The sequence below is a fragment of the Ambystoma mexicanum genome, chromosome 6p (genome assembly GCF_040938575.1).
Source record: "Ambystoma mexicanum isolate Mex_15411 chromosome 6p, UKY_AmexF1_1, whole genome shotgun sequence".
In the NCBI taxonomy this organism is placed as follows: Eukaryota; Metazoa; Chordata; class Amphibia; order Caudata; family Ambystomatidae; genus Ambystoma; species Ambystoma mexicanum.
Genome location: NC_090935.1, coordinates 1,352,474,337 through 1,352,496,422, shown reverse-complemented (window position 1 = coordinate 1,352,496,422; position 22,086 = coordinate 1,352,474,337). Strand labels below are relative to the sequence as shown.

At 47.1% G+C, this 22,086-nt stretch overlaps 1 protein-coding gene across 7 annotated transcripts in view; it reads right to left on the bottom strand.

Moving 5' to 3' along the window:
* The window catches only part of PSIP1 (PC4 and SRSF1 interacting protein 1), an 828,776-nt gene that overhangs the window by 327,714 nt on the left and 478,976 nt on the right, over positions 1–22,086 (bottom strand). For all 7 annotated transcript variants that reach the window (XM_069626044.1, XM_069626047.1, XM_069626045.1 and 4 more), the window contains one exon: positions 17,131–17,240. In XM_069626044.1, the coding sequence (XP_069482145.1) occupies positions 17,131–17,240 (110 nt within the window). The remainder of the gene's footprint in view (positions 1–17,130; positions 17,241–22,086) is intronic.

The following is a 22,086-nucleotide window of genomic DNA, read 5'->3' as shown; positions in this document are numbered from 1 at the left end:
GAAGAGAAGATCTCGATGCAGAGGAAAGATGCAGGTCGTTGCACTACCAGGGCAGAAACCAGCCGCGGAGTTTTCCGGTAAAAGGTGGTACCTGTATCTCGCGGTCGTGGCAAAACGTGGTATCCCGGTTGCCGGGGTGCTTAGCACGGGCAAGGCGGCCACGAGATACGTCGGGAAAGCGAAAAGACGGTGAAACTGGTTATCCCACCAGTCAAAGGAAGAAGACTCTCCGGCGGGAGATCTCCTCTGTCGTCGGGAAAAGTGGTGAGACGGTCCAGCAGGGCTCCACCGGTCGTGGTGTCGTGGCAGGTCGGCTCAGCTTCTCCCTCGTCGGATTCTTAGGTCCTGTGGCGACTTCTGAAGTTCCAGTCCCCAAAGCCCTGCTTTTATGCAGCAAACCCCCATTCACTCAGCCTAGCTGTCACTCAAACATGCTAAGTGGTGAGCCGGCCGGCTCACCCCTTGGGCCAATCAGGACGGAGTGCGACTTGAGTTGCCTAGACAACTCAGTCCAGGGTGCCTAAATTCCCCTCCACCCCTCCTAAGTACCCCAGACATAGTGGCACCACTTTGGAGGGCTTCTGTGGAGAAGCCCGCCAAAAAGTGGAACAAAGGGCTCGACTTGGGTTGGAGTCACAGAAGAGAACACAAACGCCATTTTAGAATCAAGTTTTGGCAAAAAATACCAACCGGAGAATTAATATTAATTAAATAAACCGGCAGTATGTTCGAGGCTACCTTAAATAATTAAATAAAGATAGTAGCCTAAAACAATGGGAAATCCCATAGGAAAATATTCGCGGTTGAATATAAAAAGTAGTATCCACTGCCACCAGCCAAAACTCGATCAGGGGGGACGGAGACGTCCCCCTCGACTAATAGACCCTGGGGCAATCGAATTGCCCCAGCCAGTACGTCCACAATATGATGGTTTGTACTGGTTCTGTTCAGAATTGAAGACTATAGTAAAGTCAATGGTGACTTTACATGCCCTGGGAGACAGTAGTCATTCCCAGGGTATGGAGTCTATACTGGGGGGTCACTATGACACCCCTGTGTTACTGCATCGAGGGTGCTGTGTAACACACATCACAAAAACACATGAAACCCTATGGAGTAAAAGACCCCATAGCCCATTAAACACATCTAGATTCAAAGAAACACACTCAAATCATGTCCAAGAGTGAGGGTAAGAGTCTCACTCTTGGCAGGAGAAAAAAATAAACCCCAAAAATCCAGCAAAGCTGCTGGGGGACTCACTAGGTTAGGAAATTCAGCCTAAACAGAGAATTCTCCCTAACATTCAGAACACAAGCCCATTGACTTTGGCTGAGACTATTGACTTGAATTGAACTCTTCTGGTGAACTCAAACTACTTGCACTGCCTAGAAAGTATATGTAATCTATTCTTCTTACTTTTGTCCTTTTTGCTCACTGCTAAGTAACTGAACTGCCATTTGGCTCCCATTTCAGGGGAGCTCAAACTGTCTCAAAGGCTTAGAGTTTTGTATTTTACTGTATTGGTATATAATATTAAGTTGCCTCCTTCTAGTGTAATGTTTTCTAAATGATTGTGTAATAAATTAGTAAGTGTTTTACCAAGGAACCTTGAGTAGAACTGTCTACTTGAACCACTGTGATTGAAAGTCCTCTGTGTAACTACTTGTACTACTCACATTCACTCTTCAGATAAGCCTGGCTGCTCAGCTCGCTACCAACAGACAGTGTGGTACAGAATTATACCAAAGGTTGTTCTTGCTTACACCTGTAGTCCTAATTGTGTGTGGTGTTCCCAGAGGGTACTGCATGCAATTCTGCCTCACACCCTCTTCTTCCAACCAAAAGGTACTGATCTGACTTGGGGTACTTACCTCAGTGTCTGTAGCTTGCCCTTCTCAGCTGAGATTTGTAGTCGCTGTGTTTCTAGAGTTGATTTCAGCTCTAACTTTCACAAGTGTAACACCTTGTGACCCTAGAGTAATTTTTCTTCAACAAACTAACTTTGTGCATGACCTTTGCTATCTAAGTGCCTCAGCTCCATAGACTTTGCTCCAATTGACTTTGGCTGTCCTGGCTTCCTGCAGACTCTTCTATTCCTTTGACTGATTCTTACTGTCCTTCATAGGTGATGCATTGGTTTTAAACTAATATTGCTGGGAAAGGTTTTCATCTACACTTCATAGGAAGATATAAAGTGCTCACATGCTCAGAGTACCGATTTAACCTTTTTCCTTCCTCTAAACTTTTCTTTCTACAATCCTCAGAATTTACAAAGTATACAACTGATACATAAATGCCAGTACTGTCCTAGTTAGTGAAGTCACCTTAAGGTGTAGGCAGTCTGTATGAAGTATCTCTAAAGAGTATCTACTGGCTTTGGGTTGATTCTGAAAACGTATTTTGCAGTATATTTCGATTGTTCCATATTGCCCCTTTTAAAGAATGCTTATTTAAAACTAACCTTTAAATAAATATGTTACTAGAAAACCGAGTGCAAGTGTTATTTGGTTACCTTTATTGGTGGATGTCATTGCTACAGCTCACATTTACCCCTCTTGAGATAAGTCTGGCTGCTCAGTCACACTACCAACTTGTGTACTATAGACCCACAACAATAGGTGGGTTACCTAATAATGTTAGGTAAGATTTTCAAAGAACTGGTAAATCTTACCTAATAATGTTAGGTAAGATTTTCAAAGAACTGGTAAATCTTCCTGACTTGGGTCAGCCCCAGAACCTTTTGATTTAATAGTGGGCTATTTTTCCTTAATACCTCCGAGTAGGAACCTTTTTCCACACTCACAGAATCAATTACTTTTTTTATGGGTGTCATTTTAAACACTCTCCATAGTGGCTTTTTTAAAGATATCCTCTAACAATTTATTGGCAATTAGTGCCTGATGCTGGGTTGCCCTAGGGGCTCCCCTTCCACTGGCTAACCTTGAGAGAACTACAGTTCCCAAGGGTAGAAAGGATCTTTGGATCCCCTTTTACATTTTGTTAGATGAAACCAGCACACCCCGCCTTATGTAGAGTGCTGGGGAGATCCAATGTATCCCCTTTCACATTAAATCTAACAATTCTGTTACAGGGACAAACTTAACTTAAATTGGCTGGTGACAGTGATGCCTTGTATTAATTTGGTGCACCCTTACCACAGGCCGTGTGCACAGCTGCAGTAAAGACACCCAATGGTGCTCATTTTACCAAAATGGTCCCAGTCTTCTGTTTTTGCCATTTTGGTGTTTCTTGGCCCTTCTTGTTCCTTCACCTGACATCTAGGGTCGGAAATTCCTTTGTGTGATTTTTATCTTCGGTGGGAGTCCGCCTGGACTCACCTCCAGGCTCCAGTCTGTGTGTGGGCAGGAAGCGAGGGAGGCGTGTTAGGAAGAATTCTCATAAATGTGCCAATTCCCTTCATTTTAGAGACCCCCAGCAAATTTGCTGGATTTTGAAGACTTGATTTTTTTACCTGGAAAGAGTGCAAGCCTTTTTTCCCCCCACTCTTTCATGCATTTTGATGTGCGTTTACTCTTGTGTTCTTTGATTATCAAGTTTTAGATAACTCCATAGGCATCTTTTCATGTGTGTTACACAGCACCCTCAGTGCAGTAACACAGGGACGCTTTTTAGGCTGTCTCAAGGTTGAAATACCTTCTCTCTGATAAATAACTATTTCCCAGAGAATGTAAGATTAAATTAACTTTACTAGTCTTTTTAAATTCCTAGACCCAGCGCACCCTATCTTCCTATAGAGTGCTGGAGGGGTTACCTTCTATCCCGTGTCTAGAAACTCATGTAGCAGTCAAATGCTACCCTTTCCTATGGAAATGGCCGGTGGCAGTGGTTTTACAATGAACTACCATGATCGTTCCCGACCGCTAACACCGGTAGCTAAAAATCATGGGAGCCATGTTTTTCAAGATGCCGCCTAAAGCCCCTTTGTTTAAACAGGTCCCGGTCTTCTTTTTTCGCCGTTTTGGAAAGGTCCTTCTAGAGTTTGACTCTGTGCGCCAAACCAGGTTTGGTCCCTTCGTTCCTACGCCTTTGGCGGGCTTCAGGACGGAAGACTGCCTCTGCCGCCAGTGTCTGGGGTGGGCAGGAAGTGAGGGAGGTGCCCGAAACTCCCTGTGCTTAGTCTCCTAGGAGACCTAAATGCACTCTGGCATGATTGGCCGGCTGACTGTCCGGCAAGGACAGCCACTCTGCTGGGTGAGTGGAAGCTAGGCTGGAATGAATAGGAGGAATCAGTTTAAAAGGCGAGTCTCTTGGATGGAAGGCAGAGTCTACCACTGGAACGAAAGAACCGAAGACGAGCTGGAAGAGGACGGCTGCTACAACTACTGGACCGTTGGTTTGCCCGGTGGAGCCCTGCTGCAGGTCCAAATCGCCAAGTTCATCTCGACCGAGAAGCCCCTTAAAGAACTACTTCTTCCTTTGAGTTGGTGGGACCAATCAACTTGTACACCACCTAGATACCATTTTCGGAGCTGGTAAGGATTAACCAGGGGAAAGGACACCAGTTTGTGTGCTTGAAGAAACAGCAACCGGAATCGAAGAATTGCCAATTTGCCAGCTTTGAGACCAGTCCCTGTGCAGGAGTCTCCCGACGTCCTCCCACTTGTCCCCACGACTTAGGCTCAGGAATAGCGAGATATGCAGGAACTGCCAGGAACAGCTGCATCTTAATATAAGGTACTGTGAAAACCCGACAGAGAACTTACCTCTCACTGCAAAAGTACTTGAGACTTTGGCAACTTGCAGGCCTAGTCAGCTTGTGACCCACCTTCTGAATCTTTGTTTTACAAACTACTTCTGAGAACTTCGGCAAAGACATTTATGTTTAACTACCAGAACTGTTTTATCCTATACAAGACTTTAGCCCATTGACTTTGGCCTAACCTATTGCATTGAATCGACTCCTCTGGTGAACTCAAACTATTTGCACTGTTTAAGAATAACTAATCTTTATTAACCTATGCCTTTTTGCACCTACTTTAAACGCTCTGAATGCCATTTTGCTCCTCCTTCAAAGTAGTTTAAATGCCTCAGAACCTGACATTGTGAAATATTGAAGTATATTTTTGTGTGATCGATTACCTCCTTCTAGTGAATGTTTCATAACCGACTGACCACAAAACTGTGTAGTACATACTTATACCAAAGGTTGGTTTTGCTTACACCTGTAGTCTTAGTTGTGTGTAGTGGTCCCAAAGAGTACTGCATACAAACTCTGCCTATCATAGTCCTACATCAGTCACTTGTATAGTTGGGAAAGATCTAACCTGGACTTCTTGTGAGATTAAAGTATTCTCATCTCCATCTGTGTTTCACTGATCTCAAAAGCACCTGTAATTGAATATTGCATCCTTCGGTTTTACACACCTAGTATAACTTATCACAAAAGTAGTTATAGGTATTTACGGTACCTGAAATAAGTGTTCCACGGTTCACGATTATGTGATTTGTACTGAGAGTCAGTGTACAACTGGTAGGGTCTTCTGCCCTTGCATTACTGAATGTAATTGTGAAAGTAACCATTGGTTTTTACTCCCAAGAATAGGTGTGACCTATACCAAATGTGTATAAAAAGGTTTTGACTTCCCTAGAAGAACAAGTTACTTTCTTACTTGGTAACGTTCTTTCGATGGGATGGTCCGACGACGTATTCCATATCTATGACATGTAATGTCCACAGCTGTGCTGCTTCGGAAAATCTTTGGTGTCTGCGTCCTGCGTCGATGACGTCGATGCGCCGTCCCGGAGGACCTCCTCCGACGGCCGACGTCACCCGATGTGAAGTAGGACGCACAACGCACATAGCCTCAGTTATAGTTTTTTCCCAGAACGTGTGCCACCAGATTTCTGCCAGTCAGACACACAAGGCCTTGCGGAACGCAAGCTGCAATCGCAAAAGAAATTCTGGAGCGGGGAAGGCAGAGAGGGAGCGATATGGAATACGTCATCGGACCATCCCATCGAAAGAACGTTACCAGGTAAGAAAGTAACTTGATCTTCAAGGGGATTGGGTCCTCCAACGTATTCCATATCTATGACAGACTCCCAAAGCAGTACCCAGCAAGGAGGTGGGAAAAGAATTTAGAATACAAATTTAGCATGCCCAATCAAATTGCGGAATAGAGAACTGCCTTGCCAAAGGCCAGATCTTGCCCCCTGATGGAATCGAGGGAATAGTGATGTACAAAAGTATGTACTGAAGCCCAGGTGGCTGCATCACAGATGTGACAAATAGGAACTCCCCTCTGCAGGGCAGTAGACGCAGCCACTCCTCTGGTAGAATGGGCCCGCAAGCCAGCCGGAGGATCCTTACCCGCCAAGCGGTAACACTCGGAGATAGCTAAAATAATCCAACGAGACAGTCTGTTTCGTCACAGCTTGTCCCAAACGCTTTCCAGCGTAACCAATGAAAAGTTGATCGTCCACTCTGACCCGGGACATGCGCGAGATATAAAAGCTCAACGCTCTCCTAGGATTAAGCCTATGCAGCCTCTCCTCTTCCTTACCAGGATGTGGAGGAGGATAGAACGCCGGAAGAACAACCTTCTGGCTCAAATGAAATTCCGAAACTACCTCCGGAAGAAAAGGAGCACAAACACTGTCCTTGTGAAATACAGTGAAGGCTGGCTTAACTGAAAGTGCCTGTAACTCACTCACTCTGCGAGCGGAAGTAACCGCAACTAAAAACACAGTTTTTAGAGTCAACAGCCTCAAAGGACAAGAATGTAAAGGCTCAAACGGAGCACCCATAAGAAACTTAACAAGGTTCAAATCCCAACCTGGCACCACAAAAGGTGACGGAGGGAACACATTAGTGAGCCCTTTCAAAAACTGCGAAATTAAAGGAATCTTAAAATAGGAACACTTCAGACAAGCGCTTAAATATATACAGCGCAGCCAGGTAACCTTTAATGGTCCCCACTTGCAAGCCCCTGTGGGCCAAAGAAAGCAAAAAAGACAAACCCATGGGAATGTCGCATTCAAAAGGATCCACATTCTGAACTCTGCACCAGTCACAGAACTTTCTCCAACGGCAACGGTACAGAGACTTAGTTGGCGGCCACCTGGCCGAGAGCAACACCTCCATCACGTCTTCAGGGAGGTCCCAATCCTTATACCTCAACCTTTCAGGAGCCAAGCGTGAAGATTTGAGGGATCTGATCTCTGGATGGAGAACCTGACCCCCCTCCCGTGAGAGCAGATCGTCTCGGTAGGGAAGACTACGTGGAGGGCAGATGGACAAGTCTAGAAGGTCCGGGTACCACGTCCTCCGGGCCCACGCTGGAGCAATGAGGATCATCCAGGAACCGAACCTCCATAACCTCTGCAACACTTGCGGGATGACGGGGACTGGAGGAAACGCATACAGAAGTGGGAATGACCACTCCACCACGAACGCGTCTCCTAAGGCTCCTTTTGGAGGAAATTCCCGCAAGCAAAACCTTTCGCACTTCCGGTTGACACTGGAGGCGAAGAGATCCACTTGAGGGGTCCCCCAAAGGGCGAAGATCTCCAGGAGAATCTCCTGAGCCAGCTCCCACTCATGAGAGATCGTGCTCTGCCTGTTCAGAGCGTCCGCCGTCTCGTTGTCATCTCCGGCCAGATGAACTGCCGAGATCGAAACTTCCTGCTGGATGGCCCAGAACTCGAGCTGCATCGCCTCCCTGCACAGCGGAAGTGACCCTGCCCCCCCCTTTTTGTTGAGGTAGTGCATGGCAACCGTGTTGTCCATCAGAATCAGGACACTCTTCCCGCGCACAGTCGGCAGAAAAGCCTTCAGGGCTAGCCTGACGGCCATCAGCTCCAACAGATTGATATCGAGTCTGGACTCCGACGGAGACCAACGACCGCTGACTGTCAGCTCGTTGGCATGAGCTCCCCATCCCGTGAGGGATGCGTCCGTCCCGATCTTCATCTCCGGCCAGGGCAGCCAAAATGGGGCACCCTTCATCAGATTGCCCTCGACGGCCCACCACAGAAGGTCCCGGGCTACCCAGGGCGGCACCTGAACAGGGTCCGACAGCATGCCAGAGGACTGAGACCACTGAAGCTTGAGTGCCCACTGCAAAGATCTCATCCGCAGACGAGCCTCTGGCACCAGAAGAATGCAGGATGGCATGAGGCCGAGCAGTCTCAAGAACTCGGACGCTGGGAAGTCTGGGCAAACTGAAACTTGTGCACCATCTGCTGAATGTGAAGAGCCCTCACCTGAGGAGGAAAACACTGCCCCAGGGATGTGTCGAGCACTGCTCCGATGTACTGGAGCCGCTGCGTTGGGGTCAAATGGGACTTCTTTAAATTGAGGGAGAAGCCGAGCCTGTGAAGGGAGTGGCAGGTGACGGACAGATGATCCAGGACTTGCTCGGGAGGGCTCCCCCTGATCAACCAATCATCCAGGTAGGGGTAGACGTGAATCCCCCCCTTTCCTGAGATGCGCTGCCACCACCATGAGTTTGGTGAAGACCCTCGGGGCGGAGGTCATTCCGAACGGCATGACCCGAAACTCAAAGTGCGAGTCGCCAACCGCGAACCTCAGGTACTTCTTGTGCTTGGGATGGATCGGCACATGGAAGTAAGCATCCTTGAGGTCGAGAGACACCAACCAGTCCCGAAGTTGAAGGGCCTGGAGGACTTGAGAAAGAGTCACCATCTTGAACTTGTCCTTCCTGAGGAGTTTGTTCAAACCGCTCAAGTCCATGATGGGTCTCAATCCTCCGTATTTCTTCGAAATAAAAAAATAAGGGGAATACCATCCCTTGTTCCTCTCCGCTACAGGCACCAGTTCTATGGCGCCTTTCTCCAGCAGGGCTTGAATTTCCTGCGCAACGAGCGGATCTGGACTCTTCAAAGAGGTTCCCTGGTGGATTGTCGTGAGGCCTCTGCCGAAAAGGAAGACAGTAGCCGTGGGTTATGATCTCCAGAACCCACACATCCGAAGTAATGGCTTGCCACTCTACAAGATGCTGCGCCAGCCTTCCCCCAACCGGCAAACCATGGGACCTGGCCTCATGACCGGGTGGTAGCAGCTGCAGCGTTGCCTGAGGGCAAAGAGGCAACTGCCCGAGCGGCCTTGGCACCTCGAGTACCTTTGTTTCCACCTCTGGCACTCTTACGATGTCCTCTTTGACTGCTAGCTCCTCTCGCTTTACTGAAGGAGCAATAGCGAAAGGAACCTCCCCTCCATTGCTGTCCCCTAGGACAAAAAGGCAGAGGTTGTTGAACTGCAGCGCCCAACGACTTTGCTGCAGCTTTGGCGGTCTGCAACCTCTCAAGGCTCTCATCAGCCTTGCTGCCAAAAAGGTGTTCACCGTCAAAGGGCATGTTGAGGAGCCGGGACTGCACATCAGGAGCGAACCCAACCACTTCCTCAACCACGCAAACCTGCGCATTACGGTGCTCGCCGCCATGGACCGGCTGACACAATCCGCCAAGTCCAAACTCGACTGAACGGCCTCACACATGGCATCCTTGCCATCCTGAACCATAGTAAGGAAACCATCCCGTTTGTCCCCTTCGGGAATATGATCAGCCGCTAATGCAACACAGTTCCACAGAGTGTGTGAAACGAGACAAGGCACATATGGAGTTGGCCGCCTGAAGCGCCATACCCCCAGAAGAAAACACTTTCTTCTCCCAGCCGTCAGAACATTTGTCGTCCCAATCCGGAGGGATGGTAGGATACGACGCCTGCTTTGCCGGGGCCGTAGCCACCTGCACCACCAAACTCTCCGGGGTGGGGTGCCTAGACAAGTAGCAGGAGTCGCTACTGGCTGGACGGTATTTTCGCGACAAAGACTTGCCCACTGCCGGGAGACTCTCCGGAGCAGTTCAAGCCGCCGCCACCCTTCTCTGCAAAGCCATATGAAAAGGCAAAACCGGGTCAGTGGGTGGACCGAGATCAAGGATATCCGTGAGATCATCCTGAACGAACTCCCTTGGGGGAGCCGACCAACCCAAGTACTCGGTAACCCGAGACATAAGGCGCCGATATGACGAATCGGCATGAGTGCCAGGCGCCGGCCGACAAAACTCCACCTCCGGGAAGGTGTCCAATCCACTGGCATCATGCAGTGACTGCCTCAGGTCATCAAACTGACTATGGCCCGAGATAAGTTCATCCGGAACCGTAACCGGAACTAGACCGCCATCAGAGCCTTCATCACCCTCTGAAATGTACTCCAGTCGGGGAGAGGAAGACCGCTGCAGACCAAAGTAGTGCCGGACCTTAGCCATAGCCTTTTTAGGGGCAAACCCCGTGCCACAGGGCCCCTCCGACACCACCGCCTCGAAAGGCGTCGAGCGAGTCGGCGCCGACAGAAAAGGCGTTGAAGGCGCAGAGCGAGTCGGCGTCGACAGAAAAGGCGTCGACATCGAGCGAATCGGCGTCAACGTCAGCTGCAACACCTCCAGCATCGGCGGTGTCGACACAGTCCTCGAAGCCGGAGCTCCGAGCGTGTCTCTCGACAGCCTGGGCGCCAACGGCGTCGACGACCCCCTCGAAGACGGAACCTTGAGAGTAATCGTCGACGACCTCGGCGCCACAGACGTCGACGTCTTCTTCGAAGACTGCACAGGATCACACGGTCTCGAGCGCGCCGAGGACCGGGACCTGGAACGGGCATGGCGAGAACGGCTACCCGCGAGCCGTGCCGACCACCCGAGCCCGAAGGTGTACGGGCGGTGTCTCTCGACCGGTGCCGACCGACCCCACTCGGAGGCGCAGACGGACTGGTACCCTGCGATTCCAGAATCGCTAGCATCTGCTTCCCGAAGGAAGCCCATTCCTCCATTGTCGCTTGCATGGAGGGATAAGCGACCCACCGACGGGCGGAGTCCTCGGAAGAGGACGGGGAAGGCGACCTATGCCGGCGCTTTCTGGAATGCCTATAAGAGGCGGAGGAGTGGCGAGACCGACTCCTGGAAGGAGACCCACAGGACTTCCGACGACGACGCGGTGCGTCACCCCTCAAGTCATCGGTCGAAAGCCCCGCAGACCTCGACTTCCGGGGCTTAGACACCCGACCTGCCTACAGTTTCTTCTTGCGTTCTCTCAAGGCCTTCGCAGTGAGCGACTGGCAGGCGACACAGTCGTCCGTATCGTGGGCCTCCCCGAGGCACCAGAGGCAGGCGTCGTGCGAGTCCGTGACCGACATCTTGGACCCACAGTCCCTGCAGTTCTTGAAGCCCGGACACGGGGTCGAAGATGAGAAAGACATCGCCACAAACAACCGAACAGGTTCAACGAACCGAGAAAGAAAACATTAACTCCAACGAGTCGAGGCGTACCGAGATTCACGAAGCGAACATGTCCGCGGAAAAAACGGAACTAAGGCTATGGGCGTCGTGCGTCCTACTTATCACATCAGGTGACGTCAGCCATCGGAGGAGGTCCTCAGGGACGGCGCATCGACGTCATCGACGCAGGACGCAGACGCCAAAGATTTTCCGAAGCAGCACAGCTGTGGACATTACCTGTCATAGATATGGAATACATCGGAGGACCCAATCCCCTCGAAATACTGTTATGTATCACTTTGGTCTGTGTACCTTCAAGCATAGTGTGTTTTTATAATTGTGATTTCATATAATGTGTTAGTACCCCTTGATTTATGTGGGCCTAACTGTATTTAAATAAAGCCTTTATTTTTACATACATAGTGTTTCAGGGGTTCTTTGGACCATTTGTATTACAATTTAATTTGTACTGATTCTACAGCCCTCTCTCCCTCCTAAGATCAGCCTGGCTGCTCTGTCTACGCTACCATGTACTCCGGTGGTACAGATATAATAAGAGTGTAGTCTTGTACTGACTCATTTGAATGGTTTTACTAAACCCTTAGGTGTACTTCAGAAAAACTGTCCTAACAAATACCAAGAGGACAAGGGTGGTGTAGTCTCCCACAGGGTTACTACACCATTTCTTGCCTAACAGGTAGAAATAGGTGCTACTAAGTAGGCCCCCTCCCCCGCCCCCCTGCACTCCTCATAAGATGGTGTGTGCTGGACCTACAAAAAGGGAAAAGCTAAGTAAAGTCAATTTCACTTTTACTATTCTTGGGAACAGTAGTTCACCCAATAAAAGATATTTAAACTTATGAGAAATCTAAAGGATCTCTGACATTGCACTGAAGGTGCTGTGTCACCATCCAAAAAGTAGATGGTATGGAGTCTGTCAGACTCCAAAAACAAAAGAAACATAATCCAAATCAGGTCACATGAGAGTGAAAAAAGGACTCACTCCAGGGTTAAAATGAATTAATTGAAGGGAATTAGCACATAAATTAGAATTCTCCCCAACACCAAGCAGGAGTGTATACCAGCCAATTACAAATGTGTGAATATAAGAGCAAAAAAGAAAAAACATTTTTTTTATAACAATGCCGTGAGAGTACACCAGGCATCCTGACATAACGGCCAAAGAAAATTGTGTATGATTTTGGGATTAAAAATAACTTATTTGTAAGCAAACGTGATTAAGAATGCAGGGGAGGGGAAGACGCCCTCTGGAGCAAGGAACAATATCCTTGGAGTTACTAATTTCCTTTTCACATTTGTAGATTTCCAGGAAGGCCAAAGACCTCATCCTTTTCACTTTAGAATTAATTTCCTTAAACTGTGAAGGTCAGAAAAGTACTTTGTCACATAGGTCGGCTTTGTTTTGGACATTCTGACATAGACAGATCCTTAGTTGAGTTCAGGTAAGGAAAAGACCTCTAGTGCAGGGACAGTGAGGCATTTTCCGTTTTTTTAAAATTCATCAATAAAAGTCTTTAGCCAAAACCATGTGTAACTTGTGTTCGGGTTTCTTACCCCAACCCCTCACAATCGCTACAAAAAATATTGGGTACATGAAAATGAAAATCTAAACGTGTAGACTAGAAAAATTATCTCCAAACAAAACTGCTCACACTAATACAAAAATGCAATTCAACAGTTTGCTACTGTACCAATTAAATTGTTTCTACTTTCATACCTTTGTCTGACATACAATTGTTCGTTTCGATACATGCAATGTAATCCAGGTTTCTTACAGTGTCATATCATTTTGTACTGGCATTAGGTGGAAAGCCAAACTGATTAGCATTTGTACACAAGAATACTTGCCTACAGTGGTGCAGCCAGTATGCATAGCATTTTATTACTGCCATGATATGCAAAGACAACAGTAGCATGTTTTTGGATGGGGATAAACAGCCAGCATGGACATTTTTTAAATAATATAATTACTATCATTATGGGTTTTTCTTAAGCGGGAAGACTAGCATATATGGGTGCAACCAACACGGACAAGTCTGAGCACAGACTGCATGAAAATATTTCTTTATACTGGCAAACGATAGCATATTGTTAGCCAAGGAATCATTAAATTTAAGAACATTTGCTGGAAAACTCACTGATGCATGGTATGTGACTTGGTATCTATGGGAATTTCTAGTATGCTTCCCATCAAAATAAATCTTACTGCATGGCTTTTTACCAAATATTTCACAGAAATTGTGCTGTAAAATGTACCACTAACTTATTTTGAAATATTTCTCAGGGGAAGAACACCTATTTGGGTTATTTGGGCTCCGTCGCCGTTAGGTAGGTAGAACTTTAATTTCTGTGCTAATTCCCTTCATCCTTAGAGACCCTCAGCTCCTTTGCTGGATTTAGGACTTTTAACTCCTGAGTGAGTGGGAACTTTTTCTCATTCCCTTATGTGTTTTTCCCCGATTTGGATTTTCACTGTTTTTGGGGTCTGACAAACTCCTTAGGCATCTGCTTTTTGTATGGTGACACACAGCACCTTCAGTGCAGTGCCACTGAGAAGTTGCAACCAAATTGTTACCAAACAAACTGTATTAAGCATTTTTCCATGGGCCGCACTCCTGTAACCCTCAAGTAAGCACTTACAATTCCTTATAGCGCCTCGATGCCTGTGGGCTGTAGTGCGCTCTCAATATATCCAAAAATAAATAAAATAAATAAATCCCTTGGATTTCACATAAGGTTTAAATACCTTTTCTTCTGTGAACTATAGTTCCCAAGAATAGTCAAGTGAAATTGACTTTACTTACCTTTTCTCTCTATGGGTTCAGCGCACACCATCTAATGTGTAGTGCTGGAGGGTGTGGGGGGGGGGGGGGCTTCCTAGTAACCTTTTATCCTACTTTCTCATGTAACCTTCTTATATGTTACCCTCACTACTTTAAATGGCTAGTGGCAGTTAATTAGTTTTTCAGACCATTATGCTTTTCTACCGCAGGCTGAACCCTCAGCTGCTGTAGAGAACCCATGGGTGACCATTTAGTCGAATTGGCCCCGGTCTTTTTTCTGTTTGTGAGGTCTTTCTTGGCGCGTTGAAACAGGTTTGAGCCCTTTGTTCGTCTTGCCTTTGCAGGCTTCAACCCTGAAGCCCCTCCCTGGCTCTAATGTGTCTGGGGTCAAGAAATCTGTAGTAGAGTGCATCATCTTTAAGCCGGACCAGAGCTCCAGGAAGATCCCGAGAACCCTCCCGAAGCAGGACAACCCAAGCTCGAGTCACCTCACCAGAGTGCTGGACTCAAGGAGCGAAGAAAGTCCATAAAAGTTCCAAGATCCGCAGTGGTGCTATTGCCCGGTAGCTGAAAACGCGAAGTATCGCTGAACTGAAAAGAGCCTGTAGCTGCCGCCGACCTTCAAACTGCAGTGCAGGAGTCCTCCAGACATCCTCCCCCTTGTCCCCACAAATGAGGCCCAGGAACCCCAGTAACTGCAACCCTGCAACCAGAACAGAAGCCAGCTGGATACTCTTTTTCAAACCTAAGGTACTATGTTGACTAAGGGGTACTTGCCTCTTGTGTCTGTAGCTTGCATTATTTTGCTGGAGACTTGCAGAAGCTGTTTTCTGCAGAACTAATCTCAGCTCTACCTTTCACAAGCCTGACAGCTTGTGGTCCAACAGTGATTTTCTACAAACTCTCTAACTTTGTGCAAGGCTTTTGTGCCATCTAAGAAGTGCATCAGCTCCATAGACATTGTTCAATTTGACTTTAGCTGCCCTGGCTCCTTGCAGACTTCTGTCCTATTGACTTGGATTCCAACTGTGCCTCATAGGAAGTCACTTGTTTGAAACGGTTATTGGTGGGCAAAGTTTGAATCTAGACTTCATTGGGGGATTTTTAAAAAGTGCTCACATGCTCCGAGAACCTGTTAACCTTTTTCCTTCCATTAACCCTACATTTCTCACAAACTCAGATTTTTATCAAGTACAAAAAGTGATCTATAAATGCCAATAATGACCTAGTAATTGACGTCAACCCTGGGTGTAGGAAGTGTGTATGAAGCATACCAAACGAATATCTACGTATCTACCTTGATTCTGAGAACGTGTTACGAAGTGTATTTTTATTGTTGCACATTGCCCTTTTTAAAGGCGGCTTATATAAAACGGGCCATTAAAGAAGTATTTTACCAGAAAACCTTGAGTATAAGTGTTATTTGAATACTTGTTTGAGTGGATTTTGATGCTACAGCTCACATTTACCCCTCTTGAGATAAGGCTGGCTGCTCAGTCACTCTACCAACTTGTGTAGTACAGACCTACACCAATAGGTGGGTTACCTGATAGCAAGAGCACAAGACTGGTGTAGTCTCCCTAAGGGTTACTGCATACAATCTTGCCTAACCAGTGCGTTTACTGAGCGCTGAAACTGCAAAGTGCTGCTGTTGAAGCGAAAAGAGCCCGTAGCTGCCGACGACCTTCCACAGTACTGCCGCAGGAGCGCTCCAGAGGTCCTCCCTCTTGTCCCCCCGACTGAGGCTCAGGACCCAAGGTCTGCTTGGCTGTAACAAGACGGAATCCAGCTGGACCACCTTTTCTTCTAACCAGAGGAACTGTTTGGGCTTGTGGGTACTTGCTTTGAGTCGTGCTGTCCCGCTTGAGACGTGCACCTACTTACTTTGAGTTGATTTCAACTCCCTTTTCACAGGCTTAACAGCTTGTGACCCTACACGTGATTTTTCTGAACTCTCTAACTTTGTGCAAGACTTTTATCCAAGAAGTGCATCAGATCCATATACTGTATCCACATGACTTTGGCTGTCCTGGCTCCCTAAAGGCTTCTTCTTATTTCATTGACTTCGATATTGCTTCTCCTCTCAGTTTGTGGCTTGTTAAAAACTTACTGCTGGGAAAGGCTTATCTAAACTTCATTGGAGGATTCAGTTGTTCTCACATATTCTGAGAATCTATTCTAACCTTTTTTGCTTCCCTTACCTTTCCTTTCTGCAACTCTGAATCTGCCAAGTATACTAGTACTATCCTTGTGATTGAAGTCACCTCCGGGTGTAGGACAAGTGTATCAAGCATATCCACAGATTATTCACTGGCTTGTTTGATTCTGAAACGAAATTTCAAAGTGTATTCTTATTTTTTACAATCTTTTACCTTTTTAAAGTATGCATATTTAAAACCGATGTTAAATAAATAACTATTTATAACTGAAACCTTGAGTCTAAGTGTTACTTGGCTACTTGTATTTACGGATTTCAATTGTACAGCTCAACAGCTCACATTGACCCCTCTTGAGATAGGCCTGGCTGCTCCGACACTACCAATTTGTGTAGTACAGACGTATGCCAAAATGTGTGTTACCTAATACCAAGCAGAGAAGTCTCGAGTAGTCTCACACAGTGCGACTGTACTGAATTCGTACCAAACACTCGCTGGCTACGCTAGTCACTCGTGCTAATTCATGGGAAATGTTTGTACCCCTCTACCCCAATTAAAAAAGTTGCCAGCTGCCCCTGTTTACAAACACACAGCAATTCTAAAATCAATCTTGTGCAGAAAAGTCCATCTACATGAATCAATATTCCATGCCTATTTAGATGCATTTTTGCTCCCAACAGCAGAGACCCTCCCCCAAGGGAAAGTAAGTTTGATTCCTCCTGGCTCAATGGACAAGTACCACAATTGGTCTTGGATCACCTACTGATGCGTTCTTCAAATTCTTTAATAATCTAGTCTACCAATGAGGAAATCTGCCTAATAAGAGCCAAGATTTTTAACAAGTGAATGCAGAATTCTGTCAGTTTAACTTCCATTTGTGTTTGTAGGTACTTCTATTAACCAATAGCAACACTCACGTTTCCATATCAACAGCCTCCCCTTTGCGTTTGTCTGCGTCTTTCTCGTGTAGCGTTTTTAATAAGTTCGGCTTCGGAGCCCCCTGCAATTGTATGCCAAATTTCCCCTTCTAAAACAAGAAAAATAAAAGAAACTAAATTTCAAAAAGGTGCCTGCATACATGTAACATTACATAAATTCCTAAGAACTAAGTGAGACAACTGAAACAATGCAGAACATTTTTTAGCTGCATGATCGTGGTAGAATTAAGAACTGAGGATTATACAAATTTAAAGAAATTGCCAAATTTAAAGAAATGCCAAAAATTATAAGTTACTCACCATAGTGACTAATGGACCTTAGTCCCCTTTCCTCCATACTGCATGGGCGTCCCTTCCTAGGGACGGGAGACCAAACCTTTTTCACCAGTAAAACCTTCTTCCCCTTTAAATTTATATGCGCACAGGGGTGCGGCCCTGGGAGCATTCGCTACCCTGACTCACCCCCCCCGCCACTCCTCAGTCGCCATTGACGCATCGACAATATTTAACATTGCCTAATGGCACAAGTATTATTCGGGGTGACGATGTAGCTAGGGTGCTCGGGACATTAATATCTTACTGTTGCCATTTAGAATACTGTTGAATTTGGTAAAAGGAAAAGGTTATTTAAAACATACAAGAGACCACAAATCATCTTAAACAGGCTAATACTTTCAGGTCCTCCAAGAAGAGTCATTCAGTGAAAAAGGCCAAGCCAAAGTCAATGGGCAAAAGTCTATCTGAGCTGAAGTCCTTCTTTGCAGGTAAGTAGACAACGTTTTTGCACAATGTTTTTAGGTAAGTTCTCTCAGACTTTACAGTACCTTTGTATTGAAGAATAAGTGCAGCAGATGGCTTCTGTTCTTGTGCAGCTCTGAAGATCTGTTACTGGGCCTCAGTCGCGGGGATAAGAGGGAGGACTTATGGGGACTCCTGCACTGCAATGGGACGGACACCGCTCACAACCGGCAATCTTTCAAACAAGTGGCACTTCAGTGTTTCAGCTCCTCGGGCCTACCGCAATCGCAACACCCCGGTTCCTGGCTGTCGAGGTGGACTTTCCTTGCTTCTGGGGTCCTGCACTCTGTTGAAGGGGCTCAGGCTCGGTCAGTTCTGCTTCCTGGGAGTCCGGAGGATCTTCCTGGAGCTCTTGGCCCGCTTAAAAGAAACGCACACAATCCGGTGTTCCTCTCCCTGGCTATACGGTTTCCAGCAGCAGCTCAGTGGAAATTCAACCAGCTCCCAGAAGGATGTCCAGGTGGCTTACTTTGGAGTTGATTGGTCCCACCAACTCAAGGGGAAAAGTAGTCCTTGCAGGGGCTTCTCTGTCGATACAAAATTTTGAGTTTCAGCACAGCAGCAGGGCTTCACCGGACAAACCAACGGTCCAGGAGTTGGAGCAGGCGTCCTCTTAAAGTTCTTCTTCGGTTCCTTCATCCAGTGGTCGACTGCCTTCCAAGCAAAAAGCCTCGCCTTTTATTCAGTTCTCTCCCATTCATTCCAGCCTAGCTGTCAGTCACCCAGCAGGGTGGCTGTCCTTGCCCGACAGTCAGCCGGCCAATCACTACATAGTGCATTTGGGTCTCCTAGAAGACTAAGTACAGGGAGTTTCGGGCACCTGCCTCACTTCCTGCCTACCCCAGACACCCTGGAGCCAGAGTCGGGCTTCACTTGTGAATCCCGCCAAAGGCAAAGCGAACAATGGGACAAAACCGGGTTTGGTGCGCAGATTAAATCCCAAGAAAGACCTATCCACAAAGAAATGGTGAAAAAAGAAGACTGAAGCCATTTTGGCAAAAATGGCACCCTTGGGTGCTTTACTGCAGCTGCGAACGCAGCATGCAGTAAATGCACACCACGGTAATTCAAACAAAACCACTGCCACCAGCCATTCAGTGAGAAAAGGGTAACACAAAAATGTTTACATGAGAAGCTAGACAAAGTGGCAACCCCTCCAGCACCCTATTTTAAGATAGTGTGTGCTGGATCTAGAAAGTTACAAATGTAAGTAAAGTCAATTTCACTTCACTGCTCTGGGAAACAGTTTATCCCAGAGAAAGTATTTAAACCATGGGAAATCTGAAAGACTTCATGGGAAATCTGAAAGACTTCCCTGTGCACTGCACTGAAGTTGCTGTGTGACGATGTAAAAGCTGAGGCCTATGGAGTTTGTCAGATTACACAACCAAAACAAACAGTTCAAAATGACATTAAAATACACGACAGAGTGGGAAAATGTCCCACACTCAGGTTAAAAAAAAGTCCTCAAAATCAAGCAAAGTTGCTGGGGGACTCTAAGAAGGTGGAGGGAATTAATTCTCCCGGACATGTGCATGTTAGCTGGCAGCGGCTTCTGCTGCCCCTCATAGGCCTCCTTGATGGCCGCAACCATCCATTGAGCGATCGAAGCCTTGGATGCTTGATAGCCCAGCCTGCATCCTCCAAAGCTGACAAAGAGTGTGTCTGACTTGCGGAAGCCCTTGGTCTTGTCCAGATAGAATTTCAGAGCATGCTTAACATCCAGACAGTGCAAGACTCTGAGCCCCGTCCTAGCGGTCAGCAAAAAATGTGGGCAAAACTATTTCCTTGTTCAGATGGAACGCGGAGAGTACCTTAGGCAGGAATGTCAGGGGAAGTCCGCAGGACCACCTTATCCCTGTGGAAAATAGTATAGGGATTTGAGGCCACGAGAGGCGAGTCCCACTAGCAAAGCTGTCTTAATGGTGACCAGCCCGATGTCCGCGGACGCCATTGGCTCAAAGATTGTGTGCTTCTTGATGGGCGGGTAGAGCCTGGACAAGCCCGCCAAATGCTTCTCGACTATCGGCCAGACTATCGCCCATTCGACCAGAGCGATCGCTGCTACCACAGCGTTCTTGTCTGGTATGCCCCTGCTGGACATCTGCAGGGCTGCTACGTGGAGGTCGACACACACCTTCACGAGATTCTACTGCGTCGACTGGGATTCCAGAGAGGAGTCCAGAGTCGGCCAGGCAGTGCTGTGCAACCTGTTAGCCTGAAGGTGGGCCTGGTGAGGAGGTAAGAGATGCTTAATGTTGAGTTGTTGAAATGCTTAATGTTGAGCCTTGCCACCACCCGTGGTTGCGCATGTGTGTACTGCTATGTATTCTTGTATTCATGAGCATGCGAATCCATGCCAGACCCCATGCTGGGGAAGGAACAAGTTACTTACCTGTAACTGTTGTTCTCCAGCATGGGTCTGTCATGGATTCACATCCGAACCCTCCCTCCTACCCCTCTCCGGCTCTTCTCTTGGTACTACTGCCACTTTACGTGCTAACAAATCTGAAGATGGCTGCCAGAGGAGGGGCTTAGGTAGCGGGCAGTCATTGGCTAGGGGCAGTATGACCCAGAGACCACTGATTGGTTACTAGTAGAAAGAGTTCAGAAACAAAACTGATGTTTTCTTTACCGAGGATTCCCAGCCTGACGACGGGGAACATTCATGAACATGTGAATATATGTCAGACCCCATGCTGGAGAATACAGCTTCTTCCCGTATGACTCCAAGATTTTCTCCTCCTTGCCTAGCAGCGCCACTGTTAAGCAGAGTTTGTATGCAGTAGCCTTTGGGAACACTACACACAACTATGACTAAAGGTGTACGCAAACCAACCTTTGGTATAAGTCTGTACTACACAGTTTTGGTAGCGGGGCCGAGCAGCCAGGATTATCTCAAGAGGGGAATGTGAGCAGTAATGATTTTACACAGCGGTCTACAAACAGTTAAAATAAACTTCCACTCAAGGTTTCTTGGATAAATACTTATTAATTTATCTGTCAGTTATAAAGCATTCATTAGAAGGAGGCAATTAGATAATAACACAAATATACTTCAATACTGTACACTCTTAAAAAAAGGTAGGTAAACTTTATCAGAACAGACTACAATTATTCTTACACAGTGCAAGTACTTTGAGTTCACCAGAAGAGTCAATTCAATTCAATATGCTAGGCCAGAGGCAATGGGCTAAATCTTAGATCGGATAAAGCGGTTCTGGTAAGTAAACGGTAAAGTCTCTGCACAAGTTCTCAGAAGTAGTTTGTAAAAAGAAGAATCATATGTTAGGTCACAAGCTGATTACCCCTGCGTCTTGTTTCACAGTACCTTACAATGAAGAAAAAGAGGCAGCTGATGACTTCTGTTCCTGGCAGTTCCTGTAGATCTAGGCCTCAGTCGCGGGGACAAGAGGGAGGATGTCAGGGGGACTCCTGCATGCAACTTGAACTGTCAAAAGCTTGCAACTGGCAAACTTCAATTCCAGTGGCTGAAGTAACGCACACAAACTGGTGTCTCTCTGCCTGGTCTTATGATTTCCTGCAGCAACTCAGGCAATTCAACCAGCTCCCAGATGGGTGTCCAGGTAGCTTACTTTGGAGTTGATTGGTCTAACCAACTCAAAGGGAGATTTTGTCCTTGCAGGGGCTTCTCTGTCGATTAGAACTTGGCGATTCGGACCTGTAGCAGGGCTTCACCGGGCAAACCAACGGTCCAGGAGTTGCAGCAATCGTCCTCTTCAAGCTCTATTTCGGTTCCTTCGTCCAGTAGTCGACTCTGCCTTCCAAGCCAAGAGACTCGCCTTTTATTCAGTTCTCTCCCATTCATTCCAGCCTAGCTGTCACTCACCCAGCAGGGTAGTTGTCCTTGCCGGGCAGTCAGCCAATCACAACAGCGTGTATTTGGGTCACCTAGGAGACTAAGGACAGGGAGTTTCGGGCACCTCCCTCACTTCCCGCCAACCCGAGATACTCGGGCACCAGAGGCAGTCTTCATTTCCGAAGTCCGCCAAAGGCGAATGAACAAAGGCACCAAACCTGGTTTGGGGCGCAGAGAAAAACTCTAGAAGGCCCTTTCCAAAAAGAAATGGCAAAAAAAAAAAGAGGACCGGGACCTGTTTTAACAAAGGGGTCTTA